The 22,471-nt window shown below is 43.6% G+C and overlaps 1 protein-coding gene across 2 annotated transcripts in view; it reads right to left on the bottom strand.

The window, feature by feature from the left end:
- Positions 1 to 22,471, bottom strand: part of ZNF277 (zinc finger protein 277) — a 97,900-nt gene that overhangs the window by 30,571 nt on the left and 44,858 nt on the right. For both annotated transcript variants that reach the window (XM_056573911.1, XM_056573910.1), the window contains exons 3-4: positions 19,646 to 19,734; positions 18,286 to 18,368 (exon numbers count right to left, since the gene is read on the bottom strand). In XM_056573911.1, coding sequence (XP_056429886.1) covers positions 18,286 to 18,368; positions 19,646 to 19,734 — 172 coding nt within the window. The remainder of the gene's footprint in view (positions 1 to 18,285; positions 18,369 to 19,645; positions 19,735 to 22,471) is intronic.

The following is a 22,471-nucleotide window of genomic DNA, read 5'->3' on the forward strand; positions in this document are numbered from 1 at the left end:
GGTCCGTGATACTTCTGGCTTCGTCGGCATCCTGCGCTGTTGCTGTGCGCTTTCACTGTGCGCACTGACAGTGACGTCGCGTTGGGGACGTCACTCGTCATTGCACAGCGCAGCACACAGCAACAGTGCAGGAGCCAGAAGTATCGCGGACCCCAGGAACAGGTAATTATAACACCGGGGATGGGGGGGAGGCGATGGGGCGGCGGCAGTATGTGGGCAGAGGATGGGGGGGGGGGGGGGGGGAGGCGATGGGGCAGCGGCATGTGGGCAGAGGATGGGGGGAGGCAGTGGGGCAGAGGATGGGGGGAGGCAGTGGGGCAGAGGATGGGGGGAGGCAATGGGGCAGCGGCGGCGGTATGTGGGCAGAGGATGGGGGAGGCAATGGGGCAGCGGCGGCGGTATGTGGAAAGAGAATGGGGAGGCAATGGGGCAGCGGCGGCGACGGTCGTCTCTGGCTGGGGGGCAGGGCATTATCGGCAAGGTAATTACCGATACCGATAATGTCCAACATCGTGATTATCGGCCGATAATATTGGCCAAACCAATAATCGGTCATTCCCTAATAGGTACGTTTGGGAGAAGAAGGGAAACAGAATTTAATGAAAAGAACCTATGTCCAACTGTTTAGCATGGGGGTGGATCAATCATGCTTTGGGGTTATATTGCAGCCAGTGGCACAGGGAACATCTCACGAGTAGAAGGAAAAATGGATTCAATAAAATTTCAGCAAATTTTGGAGGCTAACTTAATGCCATCTGTGAAAAAGCTGAAGTTAAAGAGAGGATGGCTTCTACAAATGGATAATGATCCTAAACACACCTCGAAATCCACGGGGATTACATCAAGAGGCGTAAACTGAAGGTTTTGTCAATCTCCTGACCTCAACATAATTGAAAATCTGTCGATAGACCTTAAAAGAGCAGTGCGCGACAGACAGCCCAGAAATCTCAAAGAACTGGAAGACTTTTGTAAGGAAGAATGGGCAAAGATACCTCAAACAAGAATTGAAAGACTCTTGGCTGGCTACAAAAAGCGTTTACAAGCTGTGATACTTGCCAAAGGGGGCAGTATAAGATATTAACTCTGCAGGGTGCCCATACTTTTGCAGAAGCCATTTTTTTGTTTTAATAAAATCTAACTTTTGTTGACATATTATAAGAATGTCTAATCTGTAATTTGATGCCTTTTGGAGATTTTTCCCATCTTTCCTTGGCTTCTTTATGCACAAGAATACAAAATTTTACCTGGGGTGCCCAAACTATACAGTGGGATCCCCACTGTATACCCACCAGCATGTACATGCATGTCTTAAACATACTGATAACTATGCTTGTAAAATGTATTAGCGAGGAGGGTTATTTTTGCATACTTTACTAAGCCCACTTCTACATCACTGCAAGAGACGTCAGTAAAGTAAGTTGGGCTACCCTAATCATCTCTTTAGGGTGTACTATCCCTTTAGTCCTTGCTCAGTAAAAAAAAAAAAAAAAAATAGATCAATAGAGACGCAGTATAGTCAATTACAAAAGAATTATTAATCTTGTTTTAGCTGGTATATAGCAATTACATGCATATTTAATAGAAAACGAATTTTCTCTGGAGGAACAAGCATATTGAAAAGAGATCTGCATGTGGCAGTTTCACCCTCTCTGCTAAACATCTGTTGCATTTTACAACACATGGTAAAGGGATTTAAAGGTATTAATATTTACTTGAAAGCTGCATCTGAAATATTCAGAATGTAGTGCTAAATATTATGCTCCTAATGGAAAAGTGTGACATGATATCAAAACCAAATAAAACTTGCTCAAGAAGAGGAAAACACATTCCATACTGAATGATTAGAAGAGGTAATATTACAGGTGGACAGCAGATGGAGTTCTCAGAACTCATAAAATATAGTATAAACCAACCATTAATCTATTTTCTGGGGCAGGAAGAAAAATATATTGCATTTTGTTCCCTATTACACGTACATGTGTCTAACATTCTGGATAGACTACAGTGATCCCTCAACTTACAATGGCCTCAACATACAATAGTTTCAACATACAATGTTTTTTCTGGACCATCGTAACTTGAAACCAGACTCAATATACAATGCCACAGACAGTCCAGATCTGTGAAATGTGTCACAACTGGAGGAACTGACCAATCAGAATGGGCATTTTACTGGTAAATCACCTGTATTACTGAAGTGCATGCACTGACTGGTGTCTGGTACCGCCCCCTACAGTACAGGAAGGAACTACAAGTTCTGTACTACTCCTTACCTGTGCCAGGGTTAGCTGTTCTATTGGACACCAAGTAAGGGCGGCTCCATTTGGGACACTGTGTGTACGGTATAGGACCCTGAAGAAGCTCCTGTCCTCTACATGAACCATTGTTTCCCAACCAGGGTGCCTCCAGTTGTTGCAAAACTACAACTCCCAGCCGTTGGCTGTCCGGGCATGCTGGAAGTTCTAGTTTTGCAACAGCTGAAGGCACCCTGGTTGGGAAACACTGATATAGACAGTGATTTACAGTTCCCAGCAGCTCTTTTATATATAAGGATTTGCTTTATCTGTATTCGTTATCTACTTATTTTTGTTTAATCCTCACCTTTTCCTATTTTTGGATGACATTTTGGGGGCTTCAGAACCAATTACCAGGTTTGCATAGTGTTATGGTTTCAACATACAATGGTCATCCTGGAACCGATTAATATTGTAACTTGAGGGACCACTGCACTAGGTATAGCACCTACATCAACATTAAGAAATAATTAGGTATCAACTTTAATAAATGTAAAAACTATCAAATACATCTTGTTGGGGACAAATGGCTTTCTTCTCACTTTCTAGGAACCTGCAATTCTGCTTTCTCTGTCTGCATGTTTATGGAAGTGTTCAGAAATCTCAGCCACAAAGAAATCGGTCTAAGCTAGGATAAAGAGGGAGGAGGGGGGATGCCAGAATCTCTCCCTCTATGTCTATGCAGCCTTTCTGCCTCAGCTTGTGTTTCAGACATGCTGTGAGAGGGGAAGGGAAGATAAATTGGGAAACATCAGATAGGTGTCAAGGACACAGCAACACCCTTACACACCAAGAAGAATAATGTACATTTAGAGAGATATAGGAAAGAGAATAAACAATACCCCACATAAAACATTTATGGCTGGACTTCATCAAATACTCATCTACATTTCTAATGATAGGTACACATAACCCTATGAAATCAGAATTAAAAATTTTATATAGCAGAGTACCCTGCATTGCCTAGTCTTCCTACCAAAACCTTGTGGGAAAGGAAATGCGAAAACTATGAAGCTCTTGTCCTCATATCCCAATATCATATCTTGTTTTCCTTTCCTGTCCTCAGGTGAAGCTGAGCCATGACCAAGAGATTGTAGGCCAAAAACAGAAGGTGGTGTGGCTTGTCAGAGGGGGCGTGGCATGCAAGCTGGAATGACACATTCACCTATGAAGCAGAGCTTTTGTAGTAAGGTGGGGCTGAGCTGTGATGAAAAGAATATGGTTAAATGACCTTTGATTGGGCAAGGTCCATTAGGCAGGGTGGGTTAGGGTTAATTAAACTATTTTATATATTTTAAGTTGACATATAAATTCAACGAAGTATCTCCAGCAGTTTGCAAGTAATGCTGGAACATACATACACACACACACACTATATCTCAAATACTTGTACACACCCCTTGCAAATATATTATATATTTTTATGTGACAAAACTAAAGCATTTTCTGCTGCAAGATATCAATATTATTTTTTCAAACTTTGTTTATTAAATTATCACAATTGTATAATAAATGACAAAACAGTAAGCATATCAAAATGCCGCAGACAGCATAGGCAGAGGTGGGCAACACAGTACCCAAGGTGCCTCGGACATGAACCAATACACAAGAAAAACAAAGTCAACAGCGTAGTTCAACTCCCATTCCCCCGGGCCACAAAAACACACACACACACATCCATATATGTAAACAGTGCATAAATAAATGGGAAATAAATTAACAACGAGAAAGGAAACACAAAAATAAATAGGACTAAAGAAGAAAAACTCTAGAAAAAAGGACACTCGACCTCGAAGTTCCTCCGCCATGTTACAGAGCGGTGTATCTGCTTCATCCCACACCATCTGAAAGGTAAACAAACAACAAAAAACGTGGTCTCAAATGGCTGGAGGTGCTCAACCCCAAATGCGGTTGTGCATTTATACTGGGGGAGCAGATCCTGCCCTTGTAGTCCGTTGCTAGGGGCGATCCCCAGCATAAAAATGCATACAATGGAGGATGCCTGCAGCGGACTACAAGTGCCACAATAGAATCCTACACCAGATAAACGGTGTGGATGTGTAACAATTAGAATACAATACAGGAATATGGTTGCACTACTGTGGTAGATGTAAACAATACATTGGCTATCCCTCAACACTGATGTTAAAATTGAGACATTCGCCAGTGTATCCTTATATGAAGGACACACCAGAGCCCGCACACCAACGCCAAGGTTTCTCAAATTGGTGCGAGACCTAACGCTAATCCTACCTGTGCTTGATAAACAGAACAGGGGCCAGTGGGCAATTACGGCAGCATTCGGCTGACTCACAACTTCCTTCCAGATACCCTCCAGCGTTACTGAGCACACATGCAATGGGAGGAGGGAGGCAAGCTGCAAGCCCCACCTGAGTTGGCTATTATGGGTGCCTGGCCTCACAGGTGCTACCTTAATGCTGCCTTGTAGATATTCAAGGCGCATTAATGTTGGAGTTTACACACCTCCAAATTTAAAATTTAAACAAACAACAAAAAACGTGGTGCTCAACCCCAAATGCAGTTGTGCATTTATACTGGGGGAGCAGATCCTGCCCTTGTAGTCCGTCGCACCAATTTGAGAAACCTTGGCGTTGGTGTGCGGGCTCTGGTGTGTCCTTCATATAAGGATACACTGGCGAATGTCTCAATTTTAACATCAGTGTTGAGGGATAGCCAATGTATTGTTTACATCTACCACAGTAGTGCACCCATATTCCGGTATTGTATTCTAATTGTTACACATCCACACCGTTTATCTGGTGTAGGATTCTATTGTGGCACTTGTAGTCCGCTGCAGGCATCCTCCATTGTATGCATTTTTATGCTGGGGATCGCCCCTAGCAACGGACTACAAGGGCAGGATCTGCTCCCCCAGTATAAATGCACAACCGCATTTGGGGTTGAGCACCTCCAGCCATTTGAGACCACGTTTTTTGTTGTTTGTTTAAATTTTAAATTTGGAGGTGTGTAAACTCCAACATTAATGCGCCTTGAATATCTACAAGGCAGCATTAAGGTAGCACCTGTGAGGCCAGGCACCCATAATAGCCAACTCAGATGGGGCTTGCAGCTTGCCTCCCTCCTCCCATTGCATGTGTGCTCAGTAACGCTGGAGGGTATCTGGAAGGAAGTTGTGAGTCAGCCGAATGCTGCCGTAATTGCCCACTGGCCCCTGTTCTGTTTATCAAGCACAGGTAGGATTAGCGTTAGGTCTCGCACCAATTTGAGAAACCTTGGCGTTGGTGTGCGGGCTCTGGTGTGTCCTTCATATAAGGATACACTGGCAAATGTCTCAATTTTAACATCAGTGTTGAGGGATAGCCAATGTATTGTTTACATCTACCACAGTAGTGCACCCATATTCCTGTATTGTTACCATCTGAAAGGTGTAAAGGGTCCTAAGGTATTGCTAAGGGACACTCGACAGTACCATTCAGTATGTCTAAATGGTAAAACAAAAGCCTCAATTTGGGACCTATCATAGTGCACAACCAAAAAAGTGTGCCATTTGGCAAAGAACCTCCTCGCATTTCTCTCCCTATGCCTCTCTCTGTCCAGTCTGTCAACCTCCAGGCAGGATTTCAACTCCTCAACCACGTCAGCCAGTACTGGCATGCAGGGTTGGAGTCAGTCTCTGAGAAGGACATGTTTTGCAACCAACAGGATGACATGAAGGAAGCGAGTAACACCACTCAGTCCGACTGCCACAGCTACCTCAGAGTCGACACACTGGAAGAGAAGAGCCTGAGGGGTCATAGGAACCTGCACTTTCCAGTGCCTAGCAATGTAAGCTGCTATACCCCACCAAAACATCTGAGTTCTTGGGCATCCCCATATCCCGTGAAAGAAATCCGTGCCAGGACTAGAACACTTCGGACAGGATGTAATTCTATCAGGAAACGCCGGTGAGGCTGGGAGATTGAATCCCAAATAGCCAAAATGCATCAGTTTCCCTCCAGCGTTCGCTGATAACATTGGCTTGAACCTTGACCCTGCCGTCCAATATCTTGTCACGGGCTTCCCCTTCCCGCAAAATAGATTCCCATTTGGCAAACACCCCCCTCCTAGATACCTTAAGGAAATAGCTGCTAAAACAACTATAGAGGTACGACAATGTCCTCTTCCGGAGCTGAGGGCCTACAACATCTTCAAAGGGAGAGGGGGACACTTCAGAGGAGGGATCGCGGAGGCGCGACTTGCAGATAGAAGAGAAGTTGGGATACCTGAAGGAAATGAGAGGGTGGTAAGGAGAAGTTTGTTAACAATTCCTGTGGGTGAAACCAGCGTTTCTCCTCTACATGTATAAGCTGTTTTGCCAACTCTCAAACAGCCTATTCTCACATCCCTGTGGGAACTCCGGATAGCCCCAGAGGTCAAGGCACCCAGACAGTAGGAAGGGAAGACCAAATGCTTTGCAAACTGCCTTCCAGATTAAAAAACAGTGTCTCTAACAACTAAAGAGCGCTTTATGTGGATCAGAAGACAGGGAATGTGGGTGTATAAACAACATGAGAGCTTCCATGGGAAGACCAGGTCAGCTTCAATATCATAATTAGAGTGAAAACTAGATTCATGTAGCCAGTCCATAACGTGCCTAAAAATACAGGCCAGGTTATAGCAGCGAATGTTGGGAAATCCAACTCCACCATCCGCCTTGTTTAACATTAATTTCTGAAGTTCTATTCTGGGGCATCTCCCGGCCCATATAAAACGAGTAAATGCATAATTGAGCGCCTACACATCCTTATGTTTGAGTAGACTGAGCCGAGTCTGTAAAATCATAAAGTAACCTTGGAAGTAACCTTTTAAAAGGGGAGGATAATTGAGGGTATACAAGGAGGACGGAGTCTTGCCTATGTTAATCCCTAAGTACGTGATGTGTGGTTTAATAGTCGTGGCATGGATACTTATAGCTGACCAATAAGAGGACAGCCGGGCAGATCCCAAGGGAAGTGCCTCACTTTTTAGTTGGTTAATTTTGTACCCAGAAAATAAGCCAAAGTGGGATAGAGTGGCCATCAATGGGCCATAGTGAGCTCTTGGGTCTGTTAGGAAAATCAAGATGTTGTCAGCAAAAAGGGGTCAATTGACCTCAGTTCTTTGAATCGAGACCCCGAGGAATAACGCAGAATCTTTTAAGTATCTCGCAAGCAGTTCCAGGGCCAGATTAAATAATAGGGGAGAGAGTGGGCAACCCTGTCTCGTTCCCTTAAAAAAAAAAAAAAAGGGAATGGTTGGGAGAGGAAGCCGGAGGTATGGACAGGAGACATAGTGAGTGTCAGATGACTGCAACAACCTGCTTGCTTCCTGAAAGTGATGGAAGGACTTTTTCACAGTGGACATGAATGCGATCAAACATCCCCTAAGGACAGATTTAGCAGATTCCCAGTAAACGGGAGCATCAGTTCGCTATTGTGCCAGGAGAATTCCATCCACCAACTTCGCAGAGAATCAACAAAGTTGTCATCTTTCGAGATATTTGCCGGGAAGCGCCAATGAAAAGCAGTCCCTTTCGAGTAGGTATCTGTCAATGAAAGGGAGATAGGGGAATAGTTGGAGATAACCATATCATGAATTTCTGGTCCATCTACACGGCTAGTAATTCTGGGGAGGTAAGAAAGTAATCTATACAGGACAAAGAGGAATGACTATGGGAGTAATGGGTATAATCCCTGCTGTCTGAATGCATTAACCTCCAGGCCCGATGACTCTAAGAACAGAGAATAGTTTTTGTTACTCTGTCTCACAATAGACTGAACAGCCCCTCCTCCTTTTCAATCTTCCAGCGGGAAAGCCACTGCATTCATATCTCCCCCCCCCCCCCCCCAATTTTGTTGGTGATAGGGTCTCTAAGTTACAAAAAAATTGTTTGTGGTCACCATTGGGGGAATAGCAGCTAGAGATACTGTAATCATGACCCATCTCATCCACTGCCTTATCTACCACAATTCCCCCAAAATTTCTATTAATAAGCATTATGGTTCCTGCCTTACCACCTACCGCAGGGGCCCCAATCACTTCCCCATCCCAATGCCTGGCCATACGAACCATATCTGACACGGGTAGGCGAGTTTCTTGCAAAAAGATCACATCTGGGCGTAAGCGTTTCAGATGGCGGAGAATTTGCATTCTTTTGTTGGGTGACCTTAAACCTTTGACATTCCAGAAGATCAGCTGCATGGTGAAGGAACCACGGGCTGAGAGGCCTGAAGGAATATAAAAAGAGACAAGAAAAAAAAAAAGAGGGGGGGGGAGGGGGAAGAGAGAGGGGAAGTCACAAAACTAACACGAAAGACCACTCACACCCACGACAAACACAAACCAGGGTCTAGGACCCACTGATCAAAAGGCTAGAGTAAAATCGCCAAATAAACAAAGTCACCGTTGAATCCGAGGCAAAGGCAACAGCCGCGAGGGTGAAGGGGATTGCTCAAGCAGATCCTGCCAAAGGCACACGTGCACACCAGAGCAAGTTTACGGCACTGTGCTGAGGACTTCTCTTTTTTCTACCCCTGCCAGACAACCCCCACCCACCAACAAATTGCCGGGACAGAATACGGCAATTCCACCCGCTAAACATAACATTATGAACAGTCTCGGAGACCAAACCATGTCGGCATGGTACATTCGAGCCTCCTCCGTCTATCAGAGATACATACTAACTCCAGAGCAGGCAGGGTCCATTTAGTAATGCTAGAGAAGCCTAAGGGACTTAATGAAACCCCAACCCAAACACCCCCCTAACTGCAAAAACCCAATAGTGAAGACCACATAGTCGGTGGGCAAGTGGGACGCTCAATTCACAGGTACCAGCCCGGGAGGAAGGGGATCTCAGGGATAGAGCTGAAGGGTCTTCCTGTATGGAGCAACGACTTCCTCTGCGACGATCTGCCCGGGCCGGGCTATGGAGTGCCACCTCAGCAGTGGTCAGGCTGGTGAACACGGATGAAGACCATCTTCATGGTAGACTCTCAGCAGCACAGCCGGATTTTGGAGCTGGAACCTCATCTTTCTCTGAAACAGTTCCAAGCAAACAGCACTAAATGCTCGCCGGCGCTTTGCCACCAGCGCCAAAAAGTCCTCGAAGAGTAGGACCTGGCATCCATGAATTATAAAGGGTGAGGAGCGCCTCCGGAATGCTCGTAACAGAGCTTGGCGGTTGTTGTAATCCAGGAGTTTAAAGATGACGTGGCGAGGTCCATTGTGCTGGTTGGACTGAGAGGAGGGCATATTTGAGTCATTGGACAGCTGGCCAGGTCCCAGACGGTGAGCCCTTTCCATTCTGCAATAATATTTCAAGCTCAAAGCCTCAGAAAGTTCCACTTCACAAATGCGCTGTTCAGAGAGCCCCACAATGCACAAGTTATTGCGTCTAGAGAGGTTCTCTAAATCATCAAGTTTGGCTCATAAAGTGGCATTTTGTTGTTGCAGATCAGCAATAGTTGTGGATTGAGCCAGGTGGTTCTGTGCCAAGGAGCTAACCTCGCTCCTGACAGCCGCTACAGTCGAGTTGGTGCAGGCTCGTTCAGAGTGCAATTGCGCAAATGAAGCTTACAGGGATGCCTCTAAGGAATGCTGGATACTGGGCATTATCCTGGCAGTGACCTCAGCTGCTAGGTGTTTAAAGTCCAAAGATGGTATAGTGGCAGTAGAAGCCGTCTCCCCAGGGAGCTGGTAGGTTAATGTGCCACAGGCATGTGGGTGACAGGAAGGTACTGTGTCTGCATCTTCAGCAGGGAGCTGGCTGAGAGGAGGTGCAGTGAGGGCTTCCTCCATGAACTCCTCCAGGGCAGTGGAGGAGTGGCGTGAGTCACTGGGTGTGTTGGCAGGCGGTGGCTGGGGTACATTCCAGGGAGCGGTGGCTGGGTGAAGGACTGGAGCCGTTGGCACGACCATGGCGGTGAGCAGGAGGGATGATGGACGTGGCTTGTCGAGCGTTGCCACCGCCATTGCTGAGGTAGTCTTCTGGCGGGGAGCAAGCAGGACCGTTGGCTTCTGTGTGCTACAGCACAAATAACGCTCCATAAAGTTGCTGGCGGCTAGGAGGAACCGGGTGGGGGGGGGCTCCGAGGACGAGCCGGTGAGCTGTGCCATGCGCTATACTTGCAGGTAAGAGTCGGGAGGTGCGGGAGCTCTGCTAGCCAGAGCAGCGCCGGAACCGGAAGTCAAGATATCAATATTTTAGGTTGGTGACAGTGCCTCTTTAAAGGGAACCAAGCATCAGATTTTACCATATATAACAGTAAAATGATGCTCTCTCCGCCTGATTGACAGCCTGCGATAGCGCTCTGCTTCCTATGCAGACAGAGCAGAGCGGTGAATCTGGCTGGCTGTCAATCATGTGGAGAGTGCTGGATTACAGCACAGATGATAGGACTAGGTATGTATAGATCCGCGCCCAGGGGATTACTTAGAGGGGCGGCAGAGAAGACTTACAAACTTCATATCTTCACCATTCCTGGGGGCAGGAATGCCCTTTGGGAATGGTGAGGATGAAGATTTTACTATAAATAACTCATTGCCACACACTATATATGGTAAACTCTGATGCCTGGTTCCCTTTAAATGAAATCTGTCACCAGTGTCACCTGCACTAACCTGTCGGTACCTACAGATAGTGCAGGTAACACTGATGACAACGGTACTCACCTTGTCCCATTCCGTGGCGGTGATCTCCGGTAATCTCCTCCATTAGCTCCGCTCTGGGCACCTGGCTTGGGCGGAGCTTACTGACGTCACTGCTGCTGCGAGACCCAGCAGACACCAGCAATGGCTTGGGGCATGAGCAGAGCTTAGTGACATCACCACAGCTGCTCCCTGCTGGGTCCCGCTGTGAGAGAACAGCAGCGGTGAGGTCAGTAAGCTCCGCCTGTGCCCCACGCCGGGTGCCCAGAGTGGAGCTAACGGAGGAGATTACCATAGATCCCCGCCACGGAAGGGGACAAGGTGAGTACCGTTGTCATTAGTGTCACCTGCACTATCTGTCGGTACCAAAAGGTTAGTGCAGGTGACACTGGTTACAGATTTCCTCTAAAGTGATTCTGTGCCAAAGTGTAATTGTAACTTGGGAGATTGCACAATACTGGTAAGGCTAAGTTTCCACTTGGTTTTTTTCTGGCAGTTTTTGGAAAACTGAGCCAAAGCCAGAAGTGTATTCAAGGAATAGGACATATAAAAGGAAGGACTTATACTTCTCCTCCCTTATGGATCCACTTCTGACTTTGTGGAAGCTTAGCCTCAGAAATATGAATTATGCACTCAGATTATTTTTTATTTTCTCCCAACCAGTCACCTGAACAGTAGCTGTTAAAACTGCCCTGCTCCTTTTCACTAATTTTGGTTTAGAAATTACAGGAGATGTAATAGTAATCTGTATATCTTTTTATACCTATATATCAAGTCATGAAATAATTAAAACCAGGCTGGCATCATAGTGTCAGAAGCAAACGATACAACAGGTGATGGAAGAAGGTTACAAAATAAAAGCACACTTGTGCTGACTAGCTTGCATTTTTTGGGGGGATCTTTCCTTGGTTCTCTTGATGAGCTTCAAGAGGTAGTCACATGAAATGGTCTTCCAACAGTCTTGAAGGAGTTCCCAGAGATGCTTAGCACTTGTTGGCCCTTTTGCCTTCATAGGGTTCAGGTCTGGTGACTGTAGAGGCCAGCACCCCATCACCCTCCTTCTTGGTCAAATAGCCCTTACACAGCCTGGAGGTGTGTTTGGGGTCATTGTCCTGTTGAAAAATAAATGATGGTCCAACTAAACGGGAACCGGATGGAATAGCATGCCACTGCAAGATGCTGTGGTAGCCATGCTGGTTCAGTATGCCTTCAATTTTGAATAAATCCCCAACAGTGTCCCCAGCAAAGCACGCCCACACCATCACACCTCCTTCTCCATGCTTCATGGTGGGAACAGGCATGTAGAGTCCATCTGTTCACCTTTTCTGCGTCGCACAAAGACACGGTGGTTGGAACCAAATATCTCAAATTTGGACTCATCAGACCAAAGCACAGATTTCCACTGGTCTAAGGTCCATTACTTGTGTTCTTTAGCCCAAACAAGTCTCTTCTGCTTGTTGCCTGTCCTTAGCAGTGGTTTTCTAGCAGATATTCTACCATGAAGGCCTCACACAGTCTCCTCTTAACAGTCGTTCTAGAAATGTGTCTGCTGCTAGAACTCTGTGTGGCATTGACCTGGTCTCTAATCTGAGCTGCTGTTAACCTGCGATTTTTGAGGCTGGTGACTCGGATGAACCTATCCTCCGCAGCAGAGGTGACTCTTGGTCTTTCTTTCCTGGGGCGCTCCGCATGTGAGCCAGTTTCTTTGTAGCTCTTGATGGTTTTTGTGTCTGTACTTGGGGACACTTTCCACATGGAATATGACATTTTCAGTTGTTTCACACTTTTTTGTTAAGTCTATAATTCCACATGTGTTAATTAATAGTTGTGATGCCTTCAGTGTGAATCTACAATTTTCATAGTCATGAAAATAAAGAAAACTCTTTGAATGAGAAGGTGTGTCCAAACTTTTGGTCTGTACTGTACTTCTATTACCTCCATCTAACAATTTGTCCCATATTCATGAACAGGACCCACACTCGGAAGTGCTGTAGTCTCTTTTTTTCCTGGTTGTCTCTAATCTTTCCCAACATTCCATGCAGCCAGAGACAATGGCCCTTATTTACTATTGTAAACCCAACATGTCTTGTCAGGTTGTGCGTCAGATTCTGGCACATTGCGTCAGAAATTCTGTCTGCGCCAGAATTGAAAAAACCTGACCAACTCTCCATTTAACATAGAAAACCCGAAAAGGGGTGTTTGTCCCAACATTTTCACAAAAACCCAACATACTTACTAAGGTTTCCACAGAAAATGTGGTGAATTTGAGCTGAGGAAAACCCTATAGTTCAGAGCATGAGTAAAAAAAAAAGCAAACTGTTGGGAAACCTTAGTAAATACCGTGGAATATGTCATAAGTTACATGGTCTCCAGGTGGCATGGCCATGCTGCAGTCCCTGCTGCAGTAAGTGGGTGGAAGAGATATACTGGAGTAATACTATCCACCTACCCACTTAGCATAATCACGCTCGCCTGAAGACCACATAACATATCTCTGGTCACATGGAATGCTGGGAAAGGTCAGAGACAACATTAAAATAAAAAGATTTGCACCACAACACTTCCAGGTATGGGTCTTATGCATAAAAATGTGACAAAGCCACACACAGAGGTAATTAAATTATATTACACAGTATTATAACTTGGCATTATGGGCTAAAAGGCTGAATAACCCTTTTAAAAAAAAACTATCCTGGTTGCAGAGGGCTTCCTGATTTAAGGCTGCCAAGCAGAAATGAAATATTTGCTCAGCCAGTCACTGACCGTAGTAGAGAGGTGGAATGTCTTCATGGAATCTCTGTCTAGGGGCTATGCCTTTTATTGGTGATAAATATATTTCCATAGTTTTGCTACACCTCCCAGTGAAGGGCACAATATACAGTCCAATTTTATTCATCATATAGTCATCATTTTAATAGGAGTAAATTTACCCCATTGATAATTATATATATATATATATATATATATATATATATATATATATATATATATATATATATTATAAAAAGAAAAGAGTGGATGTTGTAGTTAGGACCCAAAGCCAAGGTATTAGATGCACATACTATAAATAGTGAAAGTTTCACCACTGAAAACACTGTATAGACCTAGTATAGTAAAGAATATCAGCAGGATGAAGAATAAGAAATGTGCTAAGCATTTCCTAGAATTAAGCTGTGTTGATGCATGCACTTGTTTGAGAGATACACAAGTATGTTAAAACTACATGTATAACAGAGGTAATGGAGGTAGATCTTTATGTCCATTATTAGCAGCCTACAATGTAAGCAATTGCTTAACAATTGTATCCTATTTTTAAAGATAATTCTAAAAGACATTTATTTAAATTTGGCTGTAAATAAGCTCTTCTCCATCCTTTCATCATAAAATGATAAGTGAATGAAGCAAGGGTAGTTGCTTTATAGAAATAAGTTACCAAGGTTAATAATTGCTCCACATGCCGAGTAATGTACTTACCAGTGTCCCTATGTGTTTATACCAAAAGGGTGGATATGGGGATTTGCATGACAGGGATTTGAATTTTAGGTTGTAAACATATAAACTTCCTGTTGAGTAAGGCAGCGCATGCCACTATACTCTACACATTCCTACACTCCAAGAGCCTGGCTTCACAAAGTGAGGAACCATCCCACCCTGCCTATTCCCCACCATCAAAAATATAGCCACGCTCTGTCTGTGCTGAGTAAACCCACTGGAATTTGTATACGTAGCCAGTGAGTATGCAACATGCAGGAACATATGTCAGCACCAGTCACAGTGTAAAATTAATATACAACACCCAAATATTGTATTCTTCCACCTCACATACACACAGTCATGGCCGTAAATCTTGGCACCCCGGAAATTTTTATAGAAAATGAAGTATTTCAGTATTTCAGAAAAGGATTGCAGTAACTAATGTTTTGCTATACACATGTTTATTCCCTGTGTGTATTGGAACTAAACCAAAAAAAAAGGGAGGAAAAAAATAACAAATTGGACATAATGTCACACCAAACTCCAAATATGGTCTGGACAAAATGATTGGCACCCTTTCAAAATTGTGGAAGAATAACATTGTTTCAAGCATGTGATGCTCCTTTAAACTCACCTGGACCAAGTAACAGGTATGGGCATTATAAAAAAATAAAAAAAGCACAACTGAAAGCAGATAAAAAGGAGAGAAGTTCATAGTCTTTGCATTTTGTGTGTGTGTGCGCCACACTAAGCATGGACAACAGAAAGAGGAGAAGAGAACTGTCTGACGACTTGAGAACCAAAATTGTGGAAAAATATCAACAATCTCAAGGTTAGAAGTCATCTCCAAAGATCTAGATTTGCCTTTGTCAAAAGTGAGCAACATTATCAAGAAGTTTGCAACCCATGGCACTGTAGCTAATCTCCCTGGGCGTGGATGGAAGAGAAAAATTGATGAAAGGTGTCAACGCAGGATAGTCCGGATGGTGGATAAGCAGCCCCAAACAAGTTCCAAAGATATTCAAGCTGTCCTGCAGGCTCAGGGAGCATCAGTGTCAGCACAAACTATCCGTTGACATTTAAAAGAAATGAAATGCTATGGCAGGAGACCCAGGAGGACCCCACTGCTGACACAGAGACATATAAAAGCAAGACTACATTTTGCCAAAATGAACTTGAGTAAGCCTTCTGGGAAAAGGTCTTGTGGACAGATGAGACCAAGATAGAGCTTTTTGGTAAAGCACATAATTCTACTGTTTACCGAAAACGGAATGAGGCCTACAAAGAAAAAAACACAGTACCTACAGTGAAATATGGTGGAGGTTCAATGATGTTTTGGGGTTGATTTGCTGCCTCTGGCACTGGGCGCCATCAATGTGTGCAAGGCATCATGAAATCTGAGGATTACCAATGGATTTTGGGTCGCACTGTACAGCTCAGCATCAGAAAGGAGGGTTTGCGTCTGAGATCTTGGGTCTTCCAGCAGGACAACAACCCCAAACATACATCAAAAAGCACCCAGAAATGGATGACAACAAAGCGCTGGAGAGTTCTGAAGTGGCCAGCAATGAGTCCAGATCTAAATCCCATTCAACACCAATGGAGAGATCTTAAAATTGCTGTTGGGAAAAGAGGTGTAAGAAGCTTATTGATAGTTATAGGAAGCCATTTATTTCAGTTATTTTTTCCAAAGGGTGTGCAACCAAATATTAAGTTAAGGGTGCCAATAATTTTGTCCAGCCCATTTTTGGAGCTTGGTGTGACATTATGCCCAATTTGCTTTTTTTCCCTCCATTTTTTGGTATAGTTCCAATACACACAAAGGGATATACATGTGTATAGCAAAACGTGTTACTGCAATCCTTTTCTGTGAGAAATACTTCATTTTCTTGAAAAATTTCAGGGGGTGCCAACATTAATGGCCATGAGTGTAAAATGGCATGGGCTGGTGATTGGTTCAGTCTCTGCAATCAATCTCAGCCCTCTATTTGCTGTAAATAGGGGACTGAGGAGCATGCACTGTGCAGGGTCGGCAGTATTATCAGACAGAGTGTGCTCTCCATCTTCTGTGGGTCCCGTGACATAACAGTGACATCAGTCAGGGGCCTGGTTTGCGAGGGGATGGAGCAGCAAGTCAGCTCCCTGTGATTAGATAATTACGTGATTATGGGTAGAGTTACATAGAACATTAGAGAAAATTTCACAAAAGGATAATCCCAGCACTTCCAATCCAGGCTCAGGAAAAGTAAAAACATAACAGCTTTTATTGATGCATGTTAAAAATATAGAGGTGCCATAAAAATAGAAAAGATTTGACGCGTTTTGCTAGACCACATGGAACATTATTTACCCAGAATACCCCTTTAATCCCTTAAGGACTCAGGGTTTTTCCGTTTTTGCACTTTCGTTTTTTCCTCCTTACCTTTAAAAAATCATAACCCTTTCAATTTTCCACCTAAAAATCCATATTATGGCTTATTTTTTGCGTCGCCAATTCTACTTTGCAGTGACATTAGTCATTTTACACAAAAATGCACGGCGAAACGGAAAAAAAAATCATTGTGCGACAAAATCGAAAAAAAAACGCCATTTTGTAACTTTTGGGGGCTTCCGTTTCTACGCAGTGCATATTTCAGTAAAAATTACACCTTATCATTATTCTGTAGGTCCATACGGTTAAAATGATACCCTACTTATATAGGTTTGATTTTGTCGCACTTCTGGAAAAAATCATAACTACATGCAGGAAAATTTATACGTTTAAAAATGTCATCTTCTGACCCCTATAACTTTTTTATTTTTCCACGTATGGGGCGGTATGAGGACTCATTTTTTGCGCCGTGATCTGAAGTTTTTATTGGTATGATTTTTGTTTTGATCTGACTTTTTGATCACTTTTTATTCATTTTTTAATGTTATAAAAAGTTACCAAAATACGCTTTTTTGGACTTTGGAATTTTTTTGCGCGTACGCCATTGACCGTACGGCTTAATTAATGATATATTTTTATAGTTCGGACATTTACGCACGCGGCGATACCACATATGTTTATTTTTTTACACTGTTTTATTTTTCTTATGGGAAAAGGGGGGTGATTCAAACTTTTATTAGGGAAGGGGTTAAATGACCTTTATTAACACTTTTTTTTTAACTTTTTTTTTGCAGTGTTATAGGTCCCATAGGGACCTATAACACTGCACACACTGATCTCTCATCCTGATCACAGGCGTGTATTAACACGCCTGTGATCAGCATTATCGGCGCTTAACTGCTCCTGCCTGGATCTCAGGCACGGAGCAGTCATTCGTCGATCGGACACCGAGGAGGCAGGTAAGAGCCCTCCCGGTGTCTGATCAGCTGTTCAGGACGCCGCGATTTCACCTTCATATCGCGGGAGCCGGCGCAGGACGTAAATATACGTCCTGCGTCGTTAAGGGGTTAAAAAGAGAAAAGAAACCTATCTATCCTTACCCTCCTTGCTCCACCATAAACACTTTCTCAATGTCAGGGATCACTTAAAACACATTCTTGTGTGGTTGGCTTAGCAGGATAGTTCTTGTCCAGATTTTGACACAAGTAGGTGCTTGCAGCGAGAACTGAAATGGAGACAGCAGCGGCAAGGAGGGTAAGCATAGATTTTTCTTTTTCAGCCCGGTAAGGATAGATTTTTCTTTTTCAGCCCTCTAAACAAATTAAATGAAATAAAAAATTTTTTATCCAATTAGTTTTGTTGCATTTTACTTTTGCAGGGCCACACTTTGAAAATAAATATATTTTGACAGTAAATACATTGGCAAACAATCACAGAGTGAAAAAATGAACACAAAATAAAGTCAGACTGGTTGTACTACCCCTATGCTAGATTATTTACCAATCTTTCTTGCTGAAGTTCTTCCCTTAGAATCCGGTCTTCTGGCAAAACATCACACAACAAAAAGTAGTTTTCTTGCTGGTCTACAGATGAAGAAACAAAAAAAACTGTATAACAATTAATGTACCTCTACACATTCAGAGCTTGTGATGTGTTAAAACAAGAAGGGCCAAAAGGAGCAATGTGTTCCATGCTCAACTGATGTTTAGTTAGAAGGTCTCCATTTTGAGAAAACAACCATTGTCTGTAAAGGAGTACAGCGTGCATGAGCATCATAAACTTGAACAGTAAGATCTGCAAGTCAAGGACCAAATGGTAATGGTTCCTAAAATACCACCAAAAATATACAATATGACAGCTACCGGTCTGACCCATTACAGTGACTTAAAACATGACTAGGTCTAGGGCTACCTAAGTCAGTGTCTTCTACCAAGAAGGAAAATGGCTAAGCTTTATTAATACCAAGTGGATGCCTTACAAGTGCAGCTAAAACCACACTTTACTATTCTAAACGTACACTGAACAGCCAGCTCAACACCAGTGAGTAGTGTACCATAAACAAATTTTCCATTAAATAAATCCAGTACACCCTAACAAAAGGTTTGTACACTACAAGCTAAAACTTTGCCTGCGGCCACCACAGCATTCACATGGTCTACTTCTATTATATACATATTACTGCTCAAAACTGAAGAGCTGTAGTGTCACTATTAAGTCATTTATCTAATGTAAAGTGGTATTCCAACAGATGTCCATGAAACTACATGTACGCCACATCTCCATTAGTAGAGCTCAATTAGGCACATCTATGATCACAAAATGGAAGAATTCGGAATTGCAGTCTATGCTGTTAAAGGTGTTATCCAGCAATTGACAAACAGAGCTATTTTTTCTTCCCATAAACCGCACCAACCCTGTATGCAGGTTGTGTTTGGTATTATAACTTGGCTCTATTTACTTCAATAGAACTGAGCTGCAATACCAAACATAAAAAAAATTTTTTATTTTTTTTTAAGAAATCAGCTCTGCTTTTCTAATGCTGGATAACCTGTTTTAGTATGAGGTAGTCTAAAACACAACACATGTCTAATCAGCTCTATCCCTTTATCATACTTTATTTAGACTCGCTGCTGTGTATATGCACCAGCCCAACACATGCTGACAATAAAAGTGTAACAAAACGATATTTTATATATCTCAATAAATGACTAAAACACCAGCAAGGAAGAGATGATTTTTTTCGGTAATTATCATGCATGTATAAAGCTAAATGTGTCTTCGGCAAAAGGGAAACTGGAGATTGTCCATTTTTAAATTAGTTGAATATCTGAACAGTTCTCTCCATTAATATTGTACCAACCTTCTGGTGCTTGAGAATTGGTTCTTATTACTGAACAAAAATCTGCGACTGATTGCTCTGTAAATCTTTTTTTCCAGTATAGAATATACCTAAAAAAAAACATAAGCAAAGTGTAAATATGTTAAAAATGGGTAGGCATTATTACATTATAAAAACATGACTGTTTTCATTCAGAAACAGTGTCACATGTGTCAGTTTGTTGCTTTTGGATCTCAGCTCAGTTTTATTTGAAGGTAATGTACTAAAATATGTACTGAAACTGGATTGCCATGAGGGAGAAGTAGATTGTGCTCCGGGTTTAGTCCCTTAGACAAGTAGTTTTTTTTTTCCACACCCCTGGGGTCAAAAGCTGGATATGGTCGAAAAATAAGCTGACTGGAGTATCTACCAGACTCTGTTCAGCTTATTGAAGTGAATGGGGAACAGCACAGATCCGCCAGCAGGAGGTTTTAACCCCTTAACGACGCAGGACGTAAATGTACGTCCTGGTGATGTGGTACTTAATGCACCAGGACGTACATTTACGTCCTGAGCATAACCGCGGGCATTGGAGCGATGCCGGCATCATGCGCGGCAGGTCCCGGCTGTTGATCGCAGCCAGGGACCTGTCGGTAATGGCGGACACCCGCGATCCCACGGATGTCCGCCATTAACCCCTCAGATGCCGTGATCAATACAAATCACGGCATCTGCAGCATCGCGGTCACTTAACAGGATGATCGGATCGCCAGCAGCGCTGCCGCGGCGATCCAATCATCCTGCACGGCAGATGGAGGTCCCCTCACCTGGCTCCGCTGCCTTCCGGGAGTCTTCTGCTCTGATCTGCCTTCCCGCAGACCAGAGCAGAAGATGACCGATAATGCTGATCAGTGCTGTGTCCTATACATAGCACTGAACAGGATTAGCAATCTAATGATTGCTATAAATAGTCCCCTATGGGGAGTATAAGAGTGTAAAAATGAAAGTAAAAAAAGGAAAAAATAAAAATAAAAAATTAAACCCCCCCCCCCCCCCCCCCAATAAAAACTTAATGTTACGCCGAGCGCTCCGGGTCCCCGCTCCTCCCCGGAGCGCTCGCAACATCCTCGCAACTGCAGCGCCCCGGTCAGATCTGCTGACCGGGTGCGCTGCGATTCCTCTCCCAGCCGGGATGCGATTCGCAATGCGGGTGGCGCCCGCTCGCGATGCGCACCCCGGCTCCCGTACCTGACTCGCTCTCCGTCGGTCCTGTCCCGGCGCGCGCGGCCCCGCTCCCTAGGGCGCGCGTGCGCCGGGTCTCTGCGATTTAAAGGGCCACTGCGCCGCTGATTGGCGCAGTTGGTTCAATTAGTGTGTTCACCTGTGCACTCCCTATTTATACCTCACTTCCCCTGCACTCCCTCGCCGGATCTTGTTGCCATTGTGCCAGTGAAAGCGTTTCCTTGTGTGTTCCTAGCCTGTGTTCCAGACCTCCTGCCGTTGCCCCTGACTACGATCCTTGCTGCCTGCCCCGATTTTCTGCTACGTCCGACCTTGCTCTTGTCTACTCCCTTGTACCGCGCCTATCTTCAGCAGTCAGAGAGGTTGAGCCGTTGCTAGTGGATACGACCTGGTTACTACCGCCGCTGCAAGACCATCCCGCTTTGCGGCGGGCTCTGGTGAATACCAGTAGTAACTTAGAACCGGTCCACTAGCACGGTCCACACCAATCCCTCTCTGGCACAGAGGATCCACCTCCTGCCAGCCGCATCGTGACACTTAAATTGTCCAATTTTCCCTATTTTACCCCCAAAAAGTGTAAAAAAGTTATTTTATATACATATTTGGTATCGCCGCGTGCGTAAATATCCAAACTATTAAAATAAAATGTTAATGATCCCGTACGGTGAACGGCGTGAACGTAAAAAAAAATAAAGTCCAAAATAGCTGCTTTTTTATAACATTTTATTCCCAAAAAAATTCATAAAAAATGTAATAAAAGTTTTGTATAAGCAAATATGGTATTAATAAAAAGTACAGATCACGGCGCAAAAAATGAGCCCTCATATCGCCGCTTATACGGAAAAATTAAAAAGTTATAGGTCTTCAAAATAGGGGGATTTTAAACGTACTAATTTGGTTAAAAAGTTTGCGATTTTTTTAAAGCGCAACAGTAATAGAAAAGTTATAATCATGGGTATCATTTAATCGTATTGACCCAGAGAATAAAAAACACATGTAATTTTTACCATAAATTGTACGGCGTGAAAACAAAACCTTCCAAAATTTGCAAAATTGCGGTTTTCTTTTTAATTTCCCCACACAAATAGTATTTTTTTTGGTTGCACCATACATTTTATGGTAAAGTGAGTGATGTCATTACAACGGACAACTGGTGGCGCAAAAAACAAGCCCTCATACTTGTCTGTGGATGAAAATATAAAAGAGTTATGATTTTTTGAAGGGGAGGAGGAAAAAACAAAAACCTAAAAATAAAATTGTCTTAGTCCTTATGGTCTAAATGGGCTGAGTCTTTAAGGGGTTAAAATCATTCCTCTGGATCCTGCCGTGCATGCACCTTCACATCTGGTGCTACACAACAGCTGCACCCAAGAGGAGCAGGCAGCCTGGGAAGATAGGGAGAGGAGCAGAGGGCCTGGGGAGAGGATATGGAGTAAAGAAAAGCATACAAGTTTGAAATAACAGCAACTATATTAATTAAAAACATGTCACTAATGCAGGGGGTACAATTTATGGAAATATCTGCCAAAGGTACAGGGGAAAAAAAAAAAGGCATGGAAGCACTGCATCAGAGGCTCATGTGGTGGTTCTGTTCTAACCTGGTAAAAAGCCAGCATTCTGTCAGAA

This window comes from Hyla sarda, chromosome 4 (assembly GCF_029499605.1).
Source record: "Hyla sarda isolate aHylSar1 chromosome 4, aHylSar1.hap1, whole genome shotgun sequence".
Taxonomy (NCBI): domain Eukaryota; kingdom Metazoa; phylum Chordata; class Amphibia; order Anura; family Hylidae; genus Hyla; species Hyla sarda.